Source organism: Chelmon rostratus, chromosome 12 (assembly GCF_017976325.1).
Source record: "Chelmon rostratus isolate fCheRos1 chromosome 12, fCheRos1.pri, whole genome shotgun sequence".
Classification (NCBI taxonomy): domain Eukaryota; kingdom Metazoa; phylum Chordata; class Actinopteri; order Chaetodontiformes; family Chaetodontidae; genus Chelmon; species Chelmon rostratus.
The window spans coordinates 19,345,344-19,362,262 of record NC_055669.1 but is presented as its reverse complement, the minus strand read 5'-3'; the positions used below and the strand labels follow the sequence as shown (position 1 = coordinate 19,362,262).

Sequence of the window (16,919 nt, the reverse complement as noted above, 5' to 3'; positions counted from 1 at the left end):
ACGTCAGTTTTTCCATAGCCAGGCTGCTTGAGAGGCTATTCAGCCACTGATTAATTGTTTGTGCTTTTTTTCCATTGAAGAGCAATACATAATTTTGCCTGTAGGAGACAAAGACTGACAAGTTTTACCTTTTATGATAGTTTCATGTCATCAGGAAGGAGACCCAAGATGCATTAACAAGGACAGAGATGTGATTTTAAAGAAACAATATCAATCTGTATTATTTTTACCTGGAAGACCTGCATCTCGTGGCACATCTGAGCCAAGTATCTGGATTATTTCTATTAAATCGATATAAAAGACCTTTCTTTTCTTGTGGCATTGAGCTGTTTTTTTATGGCCTGGGCGATGTCATTTTGTTCCAATGAATAGAAATCTTTATGCCACAGCATACAATGATATGTCACACTATAGCGTGCTTCCATTTTTTTTTTTGAAATATCTTTTTATTGCGCATTAGTGACATAGAACATAAAAATACATAAAAAGGAATCATCATGCTCAAATTTAGATTTTAACCCCACCCCACCCCCCACCCTAAAGAACATGGTGGACACCAAACCATTAAAACTGATTACAATTAAAATAGAAGAATAGATACATATGCTATACACAAATACATACACATGCACACACACACACACACACACATACCCATATACACACATGCGCGTGCTTCCATTTTTTATGGCAACAGTTCAACATGACTATACCCCTGTACACAAAGTGAAATCCGTAAAGAAATTATTTGTAATCTTGAATGACAGAGGGATGAAATAGCATTTTTTAATCAAGTGTGCAGCCAGTAGGGGGAGCTACAAGATAAAAACAAGGCTGATGACAGAAAGAAGCAGGTTAAGGTAACTAGAATCCATGGAAACTTTCAAGATTGTTTCAAATATTTGAAGAGCATGGAAAAAATGCAAACTCTGGATGTATAGCTGTCCTGGTCTATTTGAATCTATTTCTGATCTGTACATTATGTTATAACACTGTCAGAATAAGTGAGCATTACATTTTGCCTTTAAGATTGCCCACATTTCTAAATTCACTATCATATCTTATTTTATAACACAAGCTTTATTACAAAAGTTTGAATCAGGACAAATTAATAGAAAGTAATATTGTTTATTTCAAATATAATAGTATACATGTGACTCTGAATATAGAAATTTAGAATCTCATTCTATGTCTGCAGACGTTTTGAAAGTTTTTGAGTGTCTGTGTGGGCTGTCATGACAGCAATGACAACAGCCGAGGTGACATGCTGCATCCATCAGTCACCTTGCTGTAAGGTAGCAAGGTGAACAACACAGTGAATCGCTCATACCATTAAGTATGCTGGCATGGATGTCATTTATATACAAGACTGCAAAACTTTGTAACTTTTTGTGTGATGTTATAATAAAATCAGCAATTTACTGCATTCACAAATAAATATCTATTCAATCCATTTGTTTTGGACGATACACTAATGTCAATAGCACTTTGGTCATGCTTCTCGCTGGAGTACTACTTCCTCCCGCTCCATAGGGGGCGCTCGTTAGGCGCGTGGATGGTGTGAGAAATAGGGAAGGGTGCTCTTCCTCTTTTCGGTATTATGAATGAAAGGCTGTTGTTTGATTTTAACCCTGAACTAGTCTTTATCAAACATTATCAATAAGGTATTGAGAAAGAGCTTAACTAAGCTCGTATTTACTAGTTCAAGATGTCTGCGAGCGCGGTGTATGTCTTGGATTTAAAAGGAAAGGTAAGATAACTGGACAGCTGCTGCGTTGCTAAGCTAACAGTAGCCTAGCTATCGCATTCTTCACTGACAGATTATGAGGTGGCTCAATCTGCTGCAGGGTAGCTAACGTAACGGTTTGGGCTGATGTGATGCGTTATGGTTTTTGCTCGTGATTTAAGACAGTATATGGCACCCGATAAAGAAGGTCGGTTTCATATGATGAGTAAAACTGAAAAATACTAGGCCACGTAACGCTATGCAAGAATAACGACATACACGCCGAGTAACAAACAGGTGACCAGCTGTTAGCAGCAGGGAAGGTAGAGAGGGAGTCAAAATTCCCCTCAAAACTCTTCAGTTTCACTTCCAGTTGCTTCTGTGCAAGGCATTACATACAGCACCAGCAATCTGTTTTCAATCGAGATCGTCTTGACGTTACTAATCGACATGCATTAAACTCGATAAGCATCAAGTTTAGCGTTTATTTTTTGCTCCTGTGTCAGCGGAGTGAAACAGCCTAATTAATACTGTACATGCAACATTGACAAGGAATCTGCTTATGAAGTGTGCAGAAATAATCTTATGAAGGTTTTCAGGATTTAGGTTTTTCTATCTAAGATCTGTTTTGTTTGTACAATACCTATCATGGCAAAACTTATCTCATGATGGATGTCGAAACATAGCCCATGTTCTGGTTTTGTGTTCTGTAATTAATCTGTAACAAGCAGGAAAGATGGATCACTCTGTAAAGGTATCCAACTCAAAATGTGGGAACTGTTGCTATTAAGTGACACCAAATAAGAAACAAATGTCAAACAAGAAAATAAAAAACAGTAAAATAGTGACAGGTGACAGTTTAACAGCTGTTTCATGACTATATAACTATGACAGTCCTCATGTTGCTGCTGTTGCATACAGTAACATTGATATTTCAAGTTGCACACAAATGTATCCCTGTCCCTTCCTTTCAGGTCCTGGTGTGCCGAAACTACCGGGGAGATGTGGACATGTCAGAGATTGAGCACTTCATGACACTCCTCATGGACAAAGAGGAGGAGGGGACGCTCTCTCCAATCTTGGCCCATGGAGGAGTCCGTTTCATGTGGATCAAACACAATAATCTCTACTGTATCCTTATCACTGTGTGAAATTTGTACCTAAGCAACTTGTCAGCACTTGATATTATGTTTTTGTGCTGTTAGGGTTTTCAACTCTTGTAGCTAAAATTCTTAACACATATCACATCAGTGGTTGCGACATCCAAGAAAAATGCTAGCGTCTCGCTGGTCTTCTCCTTCTTGTACAAAATCGTCCAAGTAGGATTGCACGCTTTTACCTGCTTTTGACAACAGCAGATTTAGATAATAAACAACAGCAACAAAGTCACTTACTCTACTGTGTATTTAAAGCGATGGACAACCATCTTTTTAAAACAGTATTTCTGTTCCTCAGGTTTTTTCAGAGTACTTCAAAGAACTGGAGGAAGAGAGCATTAGAGACAACTTCGTCATCATATACGAGCTGATGGATGAGCTGATGGACTTTGGCTACCCTCAGACCACAGACAGCAAGATTCTGCAGGAGTGAGTACCCACTTGGCCACAGTTTCACTGCAGTTAACTTTTATGTACATTCATTAGAAATACAACTAATAAATATGTCCATTATTGATTTCTTTGTGTACTATTTAAATTGAGTGTAATTTAAGTCAAGGTCATTTCATTTATTATTTTTAACAAAAAATTCCCATTAAATGACTTGTTTGCTGCATTTTTGGGAGTAGTTGACTCCTAAAATGCAGCAGTTGTGAGTGCTCACTGACTGTAATCACAATAAAATCACAATAAATACAAATATTGATGACAAAAACACAGATTATAGGTAGCAAAACATAAGTGAAGAGTATGGATCCAGGAAGATGCTGAGCAGCCTCTGGTGTCACCAGTTTCACGCGACCTTCTCTCAACCATTTAATCAATAAAATCCAGAAGAAATCATGACAAATGTTTTCCCAGAGTGCAAATATGATCAATCAAAAATATGAAGATATGAAAATGCAATGAAATGAAGCACAAATAAGCTGAGATGCTTTAATGAACATATTTGCTATTTTACCTGATAATCAACTTAATCAATTATCAAAATTGTCATTGTCAATTTTCTGTTTTTGAGTTCTAAGATTGATGATGATGTGTTTTTGCAAACCAGTGTAGCACTCTGTATCACACCAGCTTTTTGACTGTTGTAAGATTTTCTTCGTTGATTGTTTTGTAGCCGTTACATCAGGCTTTTGCAGACTGTTTTTCAGCTGTGTGATACTGTAAATGACCGTTTAAACTTACAGCACTGTGGTTGACACAGATATGCAGCGAGCTAACTCTGGATTTCCCCCCGTGCTCTGAGTACAGCAATAAGTCAGACAATCCTCCCTCAGCAACCATGAGAGTCTCTGTTCTTCTTTGATGCTTTCTGGGAACTCAGAGCTGCAGACAGTTGATTTCCCCTTTTCTGTGTTTTGCCTCACTGTTTACATTTTTGTCTCTCAGATACATAACCCAGGAGGGGCACAAGCTGGACACTGGCGCCCCTCGACCCCCCGCCACAGTCACCAATGCCGTCTCCTGGAGGTCAGAGGGCATCAAGTACAGGAAGAATGAGGTCTTCCTGGACGTCATTGAGTCAGTCAACCTCCTGGTAGGAACTCCTTGTTTTAGAAGTGCTGTGTTGCTTAAGGAATTCCAGGAACAGTGTTTGAAAACTTCCTCCCTGTGTGCGTCACAACATTAGCTAGCTGAGCTTGTTGTGTTTTCTGTAGGCTCCTTTTGGCTCTCTTTAAGCGGCTAACACTTTTGTTAAAGGCTTTATCCACTGACACTTGTAATCTCTCTGTGTTTCAGGTTAGTGCCAATGGTAATGTTCTTCGTAGTGAGATCGTGGGCTCCATTAAGATGCGTGTCTTCCTGTCTGGGATGCCCGAGTTGCGTTTGGGCCTTAACGACAAGGTTCTGTTTGAAAACACTGGACGTGAGTTCTCACTTGTGACGGACTTCGGTCATGCTGTGTTTGCAAATGATTTGAGTTGGGTGAGGAGCTACCTAATGGAAATTTTGATGATAATTAATTACCCTGTCTAAGTACACAAGAGAGACAATCACATGATTCTTCCTGTCACTCATTGCGCTGTCCTGACCTGACCTCATGCCGACTGGAAAAACCCTAAAAGTTATTTGCAAATGCAGTTTTACCTTGCCCTCATTTACACTGGTTCATGCAATGCAGGTATAATCTTGTATTTTCCTCCTTTTAAAATGGTCTACTTTGTTTTTCTATGTAGGTGGGAAGAGTAAATCAGTAGAGCTGGAAGATGTCAAGTTTCACCAGTGTGTCCGTCTGTCTCGCTTCGAGAACGACCGCACCATCTCCTTCATTCCTCCCGATGGAGAGTTTGAGCTCATGTCCTACCGCCTCAACACTCATGTGAGTACTGTGCATCAGGCACCTTCCAGCCCTCTGTGTGTTCTACCAACGGGGTCTGGTAGATTGATAGACTGGCCCTGAGCAAGAGGAAGGTGCGAAATTAACACCTGCCATGCACTCACCACACTTCCTGACCATTTTCTGAGATACCAGTTTAGTTCCTGGAGTTCGTACAGCCTTTCTAAATGTGCATGTTCTCAGATGTTGTCCTAACAGGCCACCATATCAACCAGTGGCATAACTGTAGGAAATACAGCCAGTGAATGTATGTGGTATCAAAATCAGGACACATTTTCCAGCTCACAACATGCGAACCTTGTTTACTACTTTAAACTGAACAAGGTTGAAGCTAGAGGTCAGAGGAGTTTACTCTAATGAGAGCTGAATCCCACAGCACTTCTTAATGCCATATTCTCTGGCTCTCCCATAAATATCTTAATGACCTTTCAGTTGGGTGTCTTTATTCCTGTGGACCCCAGGAAGAGTAGCTGGCTAATGGCAAATACATAAAAGTAATCTGGCAAGGAAAAAAGGGGAATAAAACTAAAAAGGAGACAAACTGTGCTTTTTTCCCAAATCAGTGTTACAAAGAGCTTTGCAATAAGTAATGAGCCTGGAGTCTAGACTCAGGGCAGCAATTAACACAAATATTGTTGTAGCATGGAAAGACCCCTATGCCAATGCAAGTAGATCCTTCTGCAGTTAACATTCCAGGGTCATTCCAGGGTGCTATTCTTTGTGTTTACCCTTGGTGAGACTTGCGTAGCTTTCCCTGATATATGTTGTTTTGCCCAAGTCCTCATTTCCCCGAATCTGTACAGCAGCGGCAATGAGTGCAGAGTTGCCACGACCCATAGACTTACAAAGGCCGCATTTACGGGAAAGACGCCAGGTTAAAATTTAAGCACTGCACCATCAATTCAGCAGTGTGCTAAATAAAGTGTGGTAAAAACAGGTGAATCATGAACGTATTACAGTATATAAACTACAATCATGACTCATGCACATGTGGTATTCCATGTTTCTTTCTTTCTTCCTTTCTTTTTTTTTAACCGGCCCAAAATGCAAAGCAACCCCTCAGAATAACTCCAGTACTCCTGACAGCCATTTTCCCTTTGGTTTCTGATAAATATTTACAGAAATATTGAGCAAAGATGTTTACAACAGCTTTTGATAACAAGGCATAACAAGTAGTTGTCCCCAAAACTCAGAGCCTGGAAAAAATGAAAGCGATGAGGCCAACCAAACCAGCCTTTGCTCCAACGAGGTTAAATTGCTTGGTCATCAACCAGGTCTAAACCATTTCAAATCCCAAAAGCATAGTCATGGGAGGAAGTGGAAAATCAAATATAATGAGTAATACAGGAGGCTGTAGGCAAACACATTATTTAAAGAAAGCTTAAATTAGCATCAAATCCTCAATAAGTGTTTCACAATAGGGTTTCCAGTAAGCTTGTGGGAAGGGAAGTAGTACAGTGGAGCAGAGGTCTGTCCAGTTGTCAGTATTAGCAACCGCCACAAACAAATTGGCTACTCAAGACACAATTTGTCAAGCGACTGACCACATTTGAAGACTCAGCGCCTCAACGTGTGAATAAAATAAAAACACGTAAGACTTGAAACATCAAGGATTCCAGATTTCTCTGTCATAGCATCTGTCATACTTCCTCCTTCCCCAAATCCACTCCAGTTTGTGGGTGAGTGGTGTTAAAACAATGAATACATCAAAATATAGTAGCATCCAATACAACGATAAAAACAAATTTCATGTTTCTTCATTAAAGTGTGCTTTGGACAATATAAAATCCATTTGGCAGGTAATTTCAGTCATACCTTGCCAACCCAGCAAGTCAAATTTAGGACATGCATGATGGCTGACGTATCCCTAAAGTGTGTTCAAATCTCTACCTTTTTGTTGTTGCTTGCTATGACTGAGCTTTCTCTCTCTGTACACTATTTTAGAGCTAGATATATTGGCCAATATTAGCTTATGCAGATAGATTGGTATCTTTGTACATTTTAGCAGAAAACAACAAAAAAGCTAAGTAACTAAAACCAAAAATTTGTAGGTTTTAGGTACTTTAGGCAGTGTCACCTTTATAGCTTTACCAGTATAGTTTATCCTGCAGAAATCACTGACAAGTTGAGTTCTCAAGTGTAAAATATCCGCTTAGTAGGAATTTAAGTCACAATTAAAAAAAAAAAACGTTAAAAAATTTAAGGGATTAATATTGTTGTTTATGTAAAAAAAAAAACATCAAATATTTGGTCAGTTTGACCGTGTACTGTGTATGTTTTAGGTGGATACAGTAAGAAACATATTGCACAATTACACAGCATGTCAAGTCAAGATCACTCCCAAGTTTTGCGCAGTCTGTGTGTTTCCCTAAATTTCCTCTACAGCACTGAGAGCACTCAGCAGTGATCCACACAATGCAAACTTGTGTGTATGACTATTTGTTGGAAACCCAGCAAATCTATGCTCTATTCTTTAACTTGTTTTTGTTGGTTCTAGTTGTAGCATCATCTGTTGTCCACTAGGTGGTGACAGTGTCATGTTATTTAAACCGACGTAATAGAGCCTGTTTAAAATGAATCACCTTGTGTCACGTCTGTGTGTTGTTTGTATCTCAGGTGAAGCCCTTGATCTGGATTGAATCTGTTATTGAGAAGCACTCTCACAGTCGCATCGAGTACATGATTAAGGTTGGTCACTTTTTCAGTTGGTACATCAGTTGCCTTGACGTCTGTCTCAGCGTTATTGTTGTCAAACCTGGATCAAATAGTTACTTGTCAAAGAAAAAGTAAAAAAAACATGAGTTCAGTAGAGTATGTCTGTAATGATTTTCAGGGAGTTTGTTCTTCTTTATGTAGTGCATCTTGTTTCACTTGTGGCAAACCCTATTAAATACTTATATAAAAGTATCATTAAGCCCTGGTTTAATACCCTGTTTAGGTGGCGCATCGTGTTAAACTTGACCTGCTTGTTTCTCGTCTCAGGCAAAGAGTCAATTTAAAAGGCGTTCCACTGCCAACAACGTGGAGATCCACATTCCTGTGCCAACGGACGCTGACTCACCCAAATTCAAGACCACAGTGGGCAGCGTGAAATGGGTTCCTGAGAACAGCGAAATCGTCTGGTCAATCAAGTCCTTCCCTGTGAGCAGAAATCATGACTCATAAGTATCACCAAGATGGTTAAAAATGACTGCTGTTTGTGTTTTTAAGTAATACCGAAATAAGATTTGGGGCTGCAGCTTGCTTGTTTTTCACCCGTCTCTTGTCATGAAGGGAAAATGTCAGTTTCTGTACTTCTGCTGCAGTTGACATCTATAAAACCTGGATTAAACACATGAAGTCTTATAGTTCGTGTTGTGACTTGTCACAGGGTGGAAAGGAGTATTTGATGCGAGCCCACTTTGGTCTGCCGAGTGTAGAGGCTGAAGATAAGGAGGGGAAGCCACCAATCAGTGTCAAGTTTGAGATCCCGTACTTCACCACCTCTGGCATCCAGGTGCGTCCTGCACACATACACTCCTGACTCCTGTCAAACAGTGTTTGCACATCATTTCCTGAGTGATTTGTTTGTCTGAAATGTTCACTGGAACATTTACTAAATCTGTTAAATGTTGGTCAAACAGTGTTTGTCATTCCTGTATCGTAAACCATGTGGGAGCACAAACAAATGCTGCAGTGTGCTTGCACCTGCGTGCATAGTCCAAATATCTTGTGGTTTTCTGTTGTTTTTTTGTGTCATTCTGGATTTAGAATTTATGGCACGCAGCAGTGCCTCTCAAATGTACTCTCTCTCCAGAGAAGGAATTTAAACAATTCATGTTGCTCCCGTTTTTGGCCAGAGGGGGCGGTAAGGGAGCACGGTTAAACTGTGAGACTCCGTCTGTGGTAGAGGAAATTTCTACTGCTGATCAAACCAGAAAGCAGCTGCTCATCAACTTGGTCTTGGCCGTGCTGCCTTTTTATTGTTAATCACAGTGATAGAAAATGTCTGTCTTTGTTCCAGGTAAGTAGATTGATTGGATTTTGATTGTGATTCCCATGAAACTGAGAGGAGAAGCTAATGTTTTTCCTTCATGTTTGAAAGAAAATGCTTGCTGACCACAGACTTCCACAGACGTGCTGCACTTACTGTATAATCACAGTTGTCCTGTGATTATATGTGTAGCACCACAGTAACACAAAATTAAGTTTTCCCATGTCTTGATGTGAGGAAACAATGGCAACTTGACAAACTCCATTTGAAAATATCGTATTATTGCCAAAAAAGAAAAAAAAAAGTGTTGTCTACTTGTACATTTGCCTTCTAACAGCTCAGCACTACATTAACCAGCTCTCATTTGACTTTGTGCTTTATTATCTAAAGCAAGAGCTCTTTAACTTAAATATACTCATGATGCTCAAACCAGAAGTTGTAAAATGCTGATGCACTCATTTAAATGCCGTTTTCTAGGAACACGGGATGAGTTGTCAGTGCTACTTCCTTAAGTAACAGCTTCTTTTGATGAAAATACTTTAAAAGCTGGATCATGTAGCTGCACAGAACAGAGTAATAATGACAATCACAGGAAAAAGATGGCTTTTAGTCATTCTCTGCAGATTTTATGTCTAAACTTCACTGTAAACCTCACAATTATTTCCTTTTGAGGGCCTTTTTGATTCTCATCTTGCACATCTGTAGATACAGTCAACCTCTCCAACAAGTCCCTCAGATTTTCAGTACTGCTTCTGCACATAGTCAGTTCCTGTGAGTATGTGGTGAACTGTAATCACAGTGTAATTATAAAATGTGCTTAAGAAGCAGCGACACACATCTTCGTCACAGACATTTGTAAATAATCATTAATTCCATCAACCAAACAGTCAAGATGAATAATGAAATTATATTACTCAAGCACTGTTTTTAAGTGTTTTTTTTCAAAGAAGAATAAAGGAAGTGCAGGCAATCGATCCCTAGAGCAGCTAAGATGAGCATTAATAAGTTCTTATAGTGGTATAAGCTTTCAAACTGTATATAAACTTCCTATTTCAAAACTTACTTTTATAACAAGCAGCATATTTTTAACAATACGCTGTTGGATCAGCTTAATTCTTCTCAACTGATGGGGCCCAAAGCTCTCCTTCTGACACACTTTTATTGACTTCTTGACTTTTAATACTGCTTTTTCTATAACTCCCATTAAAAGAGCTACAAGGTCACTTTTTCCAGCTTCTCCACATTTCCTATGATAGTCAATAAAACGTCATTAAGTTGTACGGACATTATGCAGCCCACTCGGAAACAAGAAGCTCTAATCCAAGCTAATTGAAATATATCATACCTTTAATTGGGGCAGTTTTGGCAGTATAAGAATGCTTGTCATTTTCCAAGGTGATTTGGCAGCTGAAAGTCATGATCTCCTCCTCTTTCCTTCAATTTAAAAATCTTTGCCAATCCATAAATGAACAGATGCTCAAATAAAAGCGAGTGCATTAAGTCGCAGTGCAGCGACAAAGGCAGGCATGGAGTCGCTTTGCATATCCATGAGCTAAAGCCTTGTCCTATGTTATGTTAAAAGCCTCTTTAAAAATGTAGGTAAAAAATGGCTTTAAATTTTAATTTTTCTAAAAAGGAGTGTCAGAGGTATTTTTACTTCTTTATGGTCTCACCCACAGAAAGCATTGGGAAAGGTATTTTTTGTGCTTTTTTCAGCTATGCACTCCATGAAAGTGAAATATATTTTTACCGCATGTCTTAAGGACCATAGCAATGTATAAAACCTGAGAAATAAAACCTTTTCCATAGAACATAATTGTGAAACATTTTTTAAGGATTTTAAAGGAAATAAACTAAAGGTCATATTAAAAAAACAAGGATATATGATTCACAGTGCAGTCTGTGTTGAACTAGATCAGACTTGGTCCTCTGTTTGGTTGATGGATCCTCTTTTTGTGGTTTCTGCAAACCATTGCTGGCTTGTATTTAAGCACAAGAAAACAGAGTATTTCCTGTTCACTTCAATCTGGACACGCCTTTTGGGCAGAAAGTTCAGAGCCCCCAGTGATCAGAGTAAGGTGGTCAAATTCTACAACTGTAACCATGCTTTAATTTGGCTTTTTTAAAAATTATTAACAGTATAAGCAGTATCACCTTGGATTTACCTAATTAGTCTTTAAAAAAGTTTAAACAAAGCCCCCCAAAATCACACTGATATGATCATTTCAGCAAGTATAGGGTGGAATCATGTTAAATTAACCATCTTGACAGCAGTTTATGATCAGAAAACTTTGTATTCCAAGGCAGTATGCTGTTTTTGTAAAATACTATTAGCAGCACTACCTTTACCATTAATGACATCCCTGCTGATTGGTTGAGCAAGTTTAAAAAAAATATACAATGAAACCTATGAAACCATAAACAGGCCAAATGTCAAGAATGCTTTTTCTTCTGTTGAATCTGCAACTTCCTGGAAGGAGGCCACCTGAAAAGGTCTGGTTCATCAGCTGAGTGCTCGGGATGCCTCAACAAGTACAAGTACAACAAAGAAGATGCAACATATCAGAATGTTCTCTACTCAGTAGTTGAGATGACTGTTTAAGGGGTAGTTTTGACTCATAATATTTAAAAGAATATATCTTTTAGCCTAGTTTCACATGATATAAACAGATATCTGCATATGAATGCAGAATCTGAAGAAAAGGGACAAGGTTTTGGTAACGGAAGTGTTCTGGTTTCCGTTTGCAATCCGATTATTCTAGTAGTAGTATCACCTTCGAGCAGGCTCTGGTTGTATGAAGGTAAAGAGTCCGTGTGGAGAGCAAATGCAGCTGTCATCTGACAATGATTGACCTTTTTATTAGCTTTTTTTCTTTTATCTGCATTAATATGCAGAAATCTGATTATAGAGATTATCTGAAATGTCAAGTATGGACCTCAAAGATCAGGATTAGGGCTTTAGTTGTAGGAGTTCACCAGTTCCCAAGTTGTTGTAGGCCTCCACAGAACCTCCGCTATCTGTCAAGGCCAATGTTTAAAAACTCCTTGCTCAGTGTTTGCAACCACACCGTGGTGCACCCACCGTTTCAGAGGAAACCTATTAAGAGCCATATTCCCATCAAACCCTTGTGTCAGGCCAGTAACCTTTCCCTTATTACAGAGCAGGCTGGGTCCCAGACTCTAATGCAGCCAGTAACACCACTCTGTACGTGTGAGAAGAGACTGTGAAGTTTAATTAGACACATGTCAATATCAAAGCATGAGAAAGTTCCTCTTAACTGTACCACTAAGTGTAGGGAAGAGCACATGTGAAGTGTGTGTGCTGCACGTAAATGCACCTTATAAATTTTAACAAGAAATGGAGTAAGCCCACACTCTGGCCAAGTGGCAGCAAGAGCGTAAATGTTGTTACATTTTCAAATCTCCCGTCTTCAGGTGATGTCGAGGGAACCCAAACAAGTTGGCAGATGCGTTTTGGGTCATAGCTTCTACCAAAAGCCTGATAAATCCAGACCACACAAGTAGTCTGTACTTACCAAACGAGATACAACAAACATCCTCCGTTCCCCTTCTCATCTTACAAGCCATAATGATATTTTGCGGAGGATGGCTTTTGATGCCGTTTTGCTGACTGCGTACCCACGGTCAGGCCGACTGCATGTTTGGCTGCTGGGTTCAGGGAGAATTGCTGTGCCGGCAAACTTGGTGATCCCGCGTCTATGTGTTTGTCGTCATGTGTCTGCTGGCCACGGCGCTCGCTCTCCCTCTCGCTGACCTCACTGTGTAGTGGAAGGTAATAACAAGGCGGCCAGTACCGAGGCCTTACCAGACGCCCGCCGCACAGATTCCTGCCCCGTCTGCCCTGCGTTCAGCTGGGAACCGGCATGATGGAGACATGGCACGGCAACATCTCCCACAACGTCCACGTTTTCATCCCCGTGAAGTGTGAGAACACAGATCTGACTCCCTTTCCTGACAGGACGGTTTGTGTGAAAGATATTACTGCAAATGCACATTGAAGCATGAAAGATGCGTCTGTAATTATTTTTGCAGCGCACAGTGACAGATACTTATCGCAACCACAGGATGAAATAACATGCCACAGAGAAGTAAGTTTTGATGTCGTAGAAATGGCTATTTAAGTAAATGAAGTCATATTTCATCTCTCATGAATAAGTCACTATAAATCTAACTAATGTAGATTGATCGCTACAGTGACATAAGTTTTAACTGTTTTTTTTCCCACCTGACTGTGAAAAGCGATGTGCAACCACGTTCAGCTGTGGTGTGGCCGGCAGGGTATTTTTGGAGCGTATTCTCGAAATTCAGCTCTGTGGTAACACAGCTCTGGTGAAATATCGGTTAATGGCTTGTGAAAGTTGTATCTTGATTATGCTGATGTGCATTTTTTTTCCTCCCAGGCGTCGAAAAACAGTATGTTACAGTTATGTAAATTCACTTCTTGTGTCCCTTGAAAGCTGCTCTGTATCTGTTTCCCCCTTCTCAGTGTGACTCATACTACTGCTTCCTCATCAACAACACTTCTTTTACAACAACTTGCAGTAAGAGTAAGAGACTCTTAAAGGAGCACTCCACTGAAAATGTATCTTTTGAGCCTGCAGGCTTTAACATGGCTCTGAAATGTGTATGGTTTGTGCCTACAGCTTATGTAAAGGAGCAACAGATCTTAACAGAGAGTCAGAAGTCGAAATACTTTGATACATATATCAAAATATTCAAACAAACATCCCAAACCAGTCATGCAGCATCATGCAGGTGACCCCCTTTCACTATGTGGTCACTATGTTGTAAATAATCCAAACTTTTCCATTAAATCAGTACTACTTCCAGCAGAACTTCTCAGCTCTGAGGAGGTGATAATGGAGAGAGATGTAGCTACAGTACACGTACATGCAAATTTTTATACTTTATTGTATAATTTAGTCATCATCACGCAAGAAGTCAACATGCTTTACCATTTTATGCTACCAGGAAATGATACAGTATGCACAATGTGTATGTGTAATAAACACCGCGACTTTACAACGTGACTGACAAATGAACCTCACAAACAAAAGCAAAATTGTTATTTTTTCGGTTGCTGTGATCTTTGTGGAGCTGTCACAACACCCTCTGCAATTTGTTTTAATTTTTTGCAGCTGTGAGTCCACCTCCAGGTCCTTTGTCCTCCTCTGCTTTGTGGGAGAATAGTGTACAACAACAGTACATTCAAATATATATATATATATATATATATATATATATTTAGTGTGCATACTGACAATTGTTTGTATACTGAATTTAGTCACTTTTCAAGTTTGAATACACTACACACTTGAGACCTGCTAAGAATCAGTATGTATGGAAGTGGGACAAGAGTGCTTGTTTGGAAGACCTGGGTCATACACATCAGCTCGGGCCTTTTTATGGGTGCTGTTAGCATTTTCTCCTTGCGTCTGTGTGGATTTCATTTAGGTGCTCTGGTGCTCAATTCAGAACCTTCCACAGTCCAAAGACATGCAGGTCACTGTAGTCATTATTTTCCTATAGGTGAGAATGTGTTTCTGTTTTAGTTTTGCCAAATGCGTCAGACTGGCAGCCGGTCCAGATCTGCCTGGTTTAGACTGTGAATGGAAAATGTTCAGGATTAAGCAGTTTTACCTTCCAAAAGATTAACTTGACTTTCGTATTGTGCAGTTTATTACACTGAAACCCAGCAACTTAAATCATCGTCTGCAAATGATGTGCAAGCATAAAAATCTGGAAGAATTCAGTGTTGTGAAAATTGTAAGCAAATTCTATCTCTTTATGATGCTCATACCAGCCATTCAGCTTTGTTTTCCCTCAACAGGTGCGTTACCTGAAGATCATTGAGAAGAGTGGATATCAGGCCCTGCCGTGGGTGCGCTACATCACCCAGAATGGAGGTATGTGAAAAGTTCAGTAATACTTGTGTGCAGTGCCCATATGTGCAGTTATTAGGCAATAGTTGGGCAATGCAGTGCAATGTGGTGGGAACCAGCCTTGTACTGATGCTGTTCTATGAAAAGGGGATACACTGTAGAACATGAGGCAATGTGGCAACGTCCTGCGAAATGTGAGAAAGTGAACTTATTTTAGCTGAGCTTCCCTGATCTTCACACTGACATTACCAAGGTTGCACATGTTGGTCTTTTTGCTAATGTTGCCACTAATTGCCAAACATCCTCATCTCATTTCCTTTGTATTCCATCCAGTCTGGGTGGAAAGCATCAGCTGCCTCCACTTGATTTCTCCTCGATCCCCTTTTTTCTTTGTCCATTTGATTAAGTCTTGTCCATTTCCTCCTCAGATTACCAGCTCCGGACCCAGTAGGCAGCGCCTCAGCCGGCAGGTGGAGTTCGGAGGGGGCGGAGTCGAGCCGCTAATATGCTATCAATGGCAGGTGTCAGTCATGAGACCAGAGGACTGTCAGCATCTACTTTTTATTTTGTTTTTGTATTTGTTGAAGTTATATTAATTTCCGATCAATGCAATTATTAGATGGAGCCTTCGGTTAGATGAGATTAAAAAAAAGAAAGTAAAGTAATTTTGTTTTACTACTGTGTAGCTCTTCATGTGAACGAACGCCAAGGAAAGCAGGAGTAATGTTTACATCTAACCCAAACAGTGCAGAGATGTACACAATCTATCATAAAGGGTCAAATAGCTTAAAACAGTATGTTACAATTCCCACTTAAAGTTACTGTAAAGACATCCACACATGTTAATAACACACATTTCCGGTCAGTCTGAGTAGGATATTTTATATGAAGCTGCTTTGTTCTGCCACAATTCCTCTATGTTGATTGTCTGTATATATTTGTTACATGTTAATGAACTCCAATTCAGTGTTATATGTTTGATGACTGTAAATTAAAAGGCTAAGTTTTCTCTTTTCTTTGTATTATCACCTCCGTGTGATGCCACTGATACATGCCAGAGTGATGCCTTCCTGCATGGCTGTTGTGCTTCGACTCCTTTGACATTCAGCTTTGCAGAAAAGAATAAAATGTGGGCAGTTTAAGTTGCACAGTAAATAGAATACCAGTCGAAAATCCCTCTTTTCCGCCCCAACACCTGTTTCCCTTTTCCCTGTCTGTAACCACGTTATTTTGAATCATTAAATATCTATTTAGAGAAAACTGTTCCATCGTCTCCTTGCGTCATTTCATGTGTGACGTCGGCGCAGTCATCACACTGAGTTGTCAGAGTGTCATTTGCAGGCACCTGTCCCACAGACCAATGAGGAATGCTGAATGCAGGGGAAAACTCTGCAGAGAGACACAGAGGAGGGGGTTTCCTGTATCAGGCCTGTGGTTGTAGCAAAACCCTGGATGGTTCTTTCCACCCCGTCCTGGAGGTCTTTTCAAACAGTGCGACTCTTAATACCCAGGGCCCGTGATATCATAGGCAATTGAGCGCCAGCACTCCGTAAACATGCAGGAGAGCTGGGAAGGATGTGACTCAAGCTGTGGTCAGCGGTCGCAGACATGCTACAGAGAAATGTAGGATGGACCAGCACAGACTGGCTATTGTTCATGCCAAACCAGACTGCAGTGGTCCTGCATGAGGTCATACCTTAAGTTTGTCTTGTAAGGAGACTTTGATACTCTTAATTCATGAGAGTCACCCGAAGCAGGTGCTGAAGGTTGAGTCCCTGACCTGAAATGCCAGATTTGATCTTATTACTCGTCAAATGAT

General features: G+C 40.0%; 1 protein-coding gene across 1 annotated transcript; it reads left to right on the top strand.

The window, feature by feature from the left end:
- Positions 1 to 1,570: 1,570 nt before the first annotated feature.
- ap1m1 (adaptor related protein complex 1 subunit mu 1) lies at positions 1,571 to 16,355 on the top strand. Its single transcript, XM_041949383.1, has 12 exons — positions 1,571 to 1,750; positions 2,701 to 2,857; positions 2,978 to 3,045; positions 3,182 to 3,312; positions 4,276 to 4,423; positions 4,627 to 4,753; positions 5,064 to 5,206; positions 7,841 to 7,912; positions 8,207 to 8,365; positions 8,595 to 8,720; positions 15,049 to 15,124; positions 15,529 to 16,355. The coding sequence occupies exons 1-12, from the start codon at positions 1,709 to 1,711 to the stop codon at positions 15,549 to 15,551; spliced, it is 1,272 nt and encodes a 423-aa protein (XP_041805317.1). The 5' UTR covers positions 1,571 to 1,708; the 3' UTR covers positions 15,552 to 16,355.
- The last annotated feature ends 564 nt before the right edge of the window (positions 16,356 to 16,919 follow it).

Coding starts and splice junctions, on each gene's coding strand:
- ap1m1 (XM_041949383.1), top strand. CDS start 1,709: ATGTCTGCGAGCGCGGTGTATGTCTTGGATTTAAAAGGAAAG. Junction 3,046..3,181: donor TCTTGTACAAAATCGTCCAA/GTAGGATTGCAC, acceptor TCTGTTCCTCAG/GTTTTTTCAGAGTACTTCAA. Junction 3,313..4,275: donor GACAGCAAGATTCTGCAGGA/GTGAGTACCCAC, acceptor TTTGTCTCTCAG/ATACATAACCCAGGAGGGGC.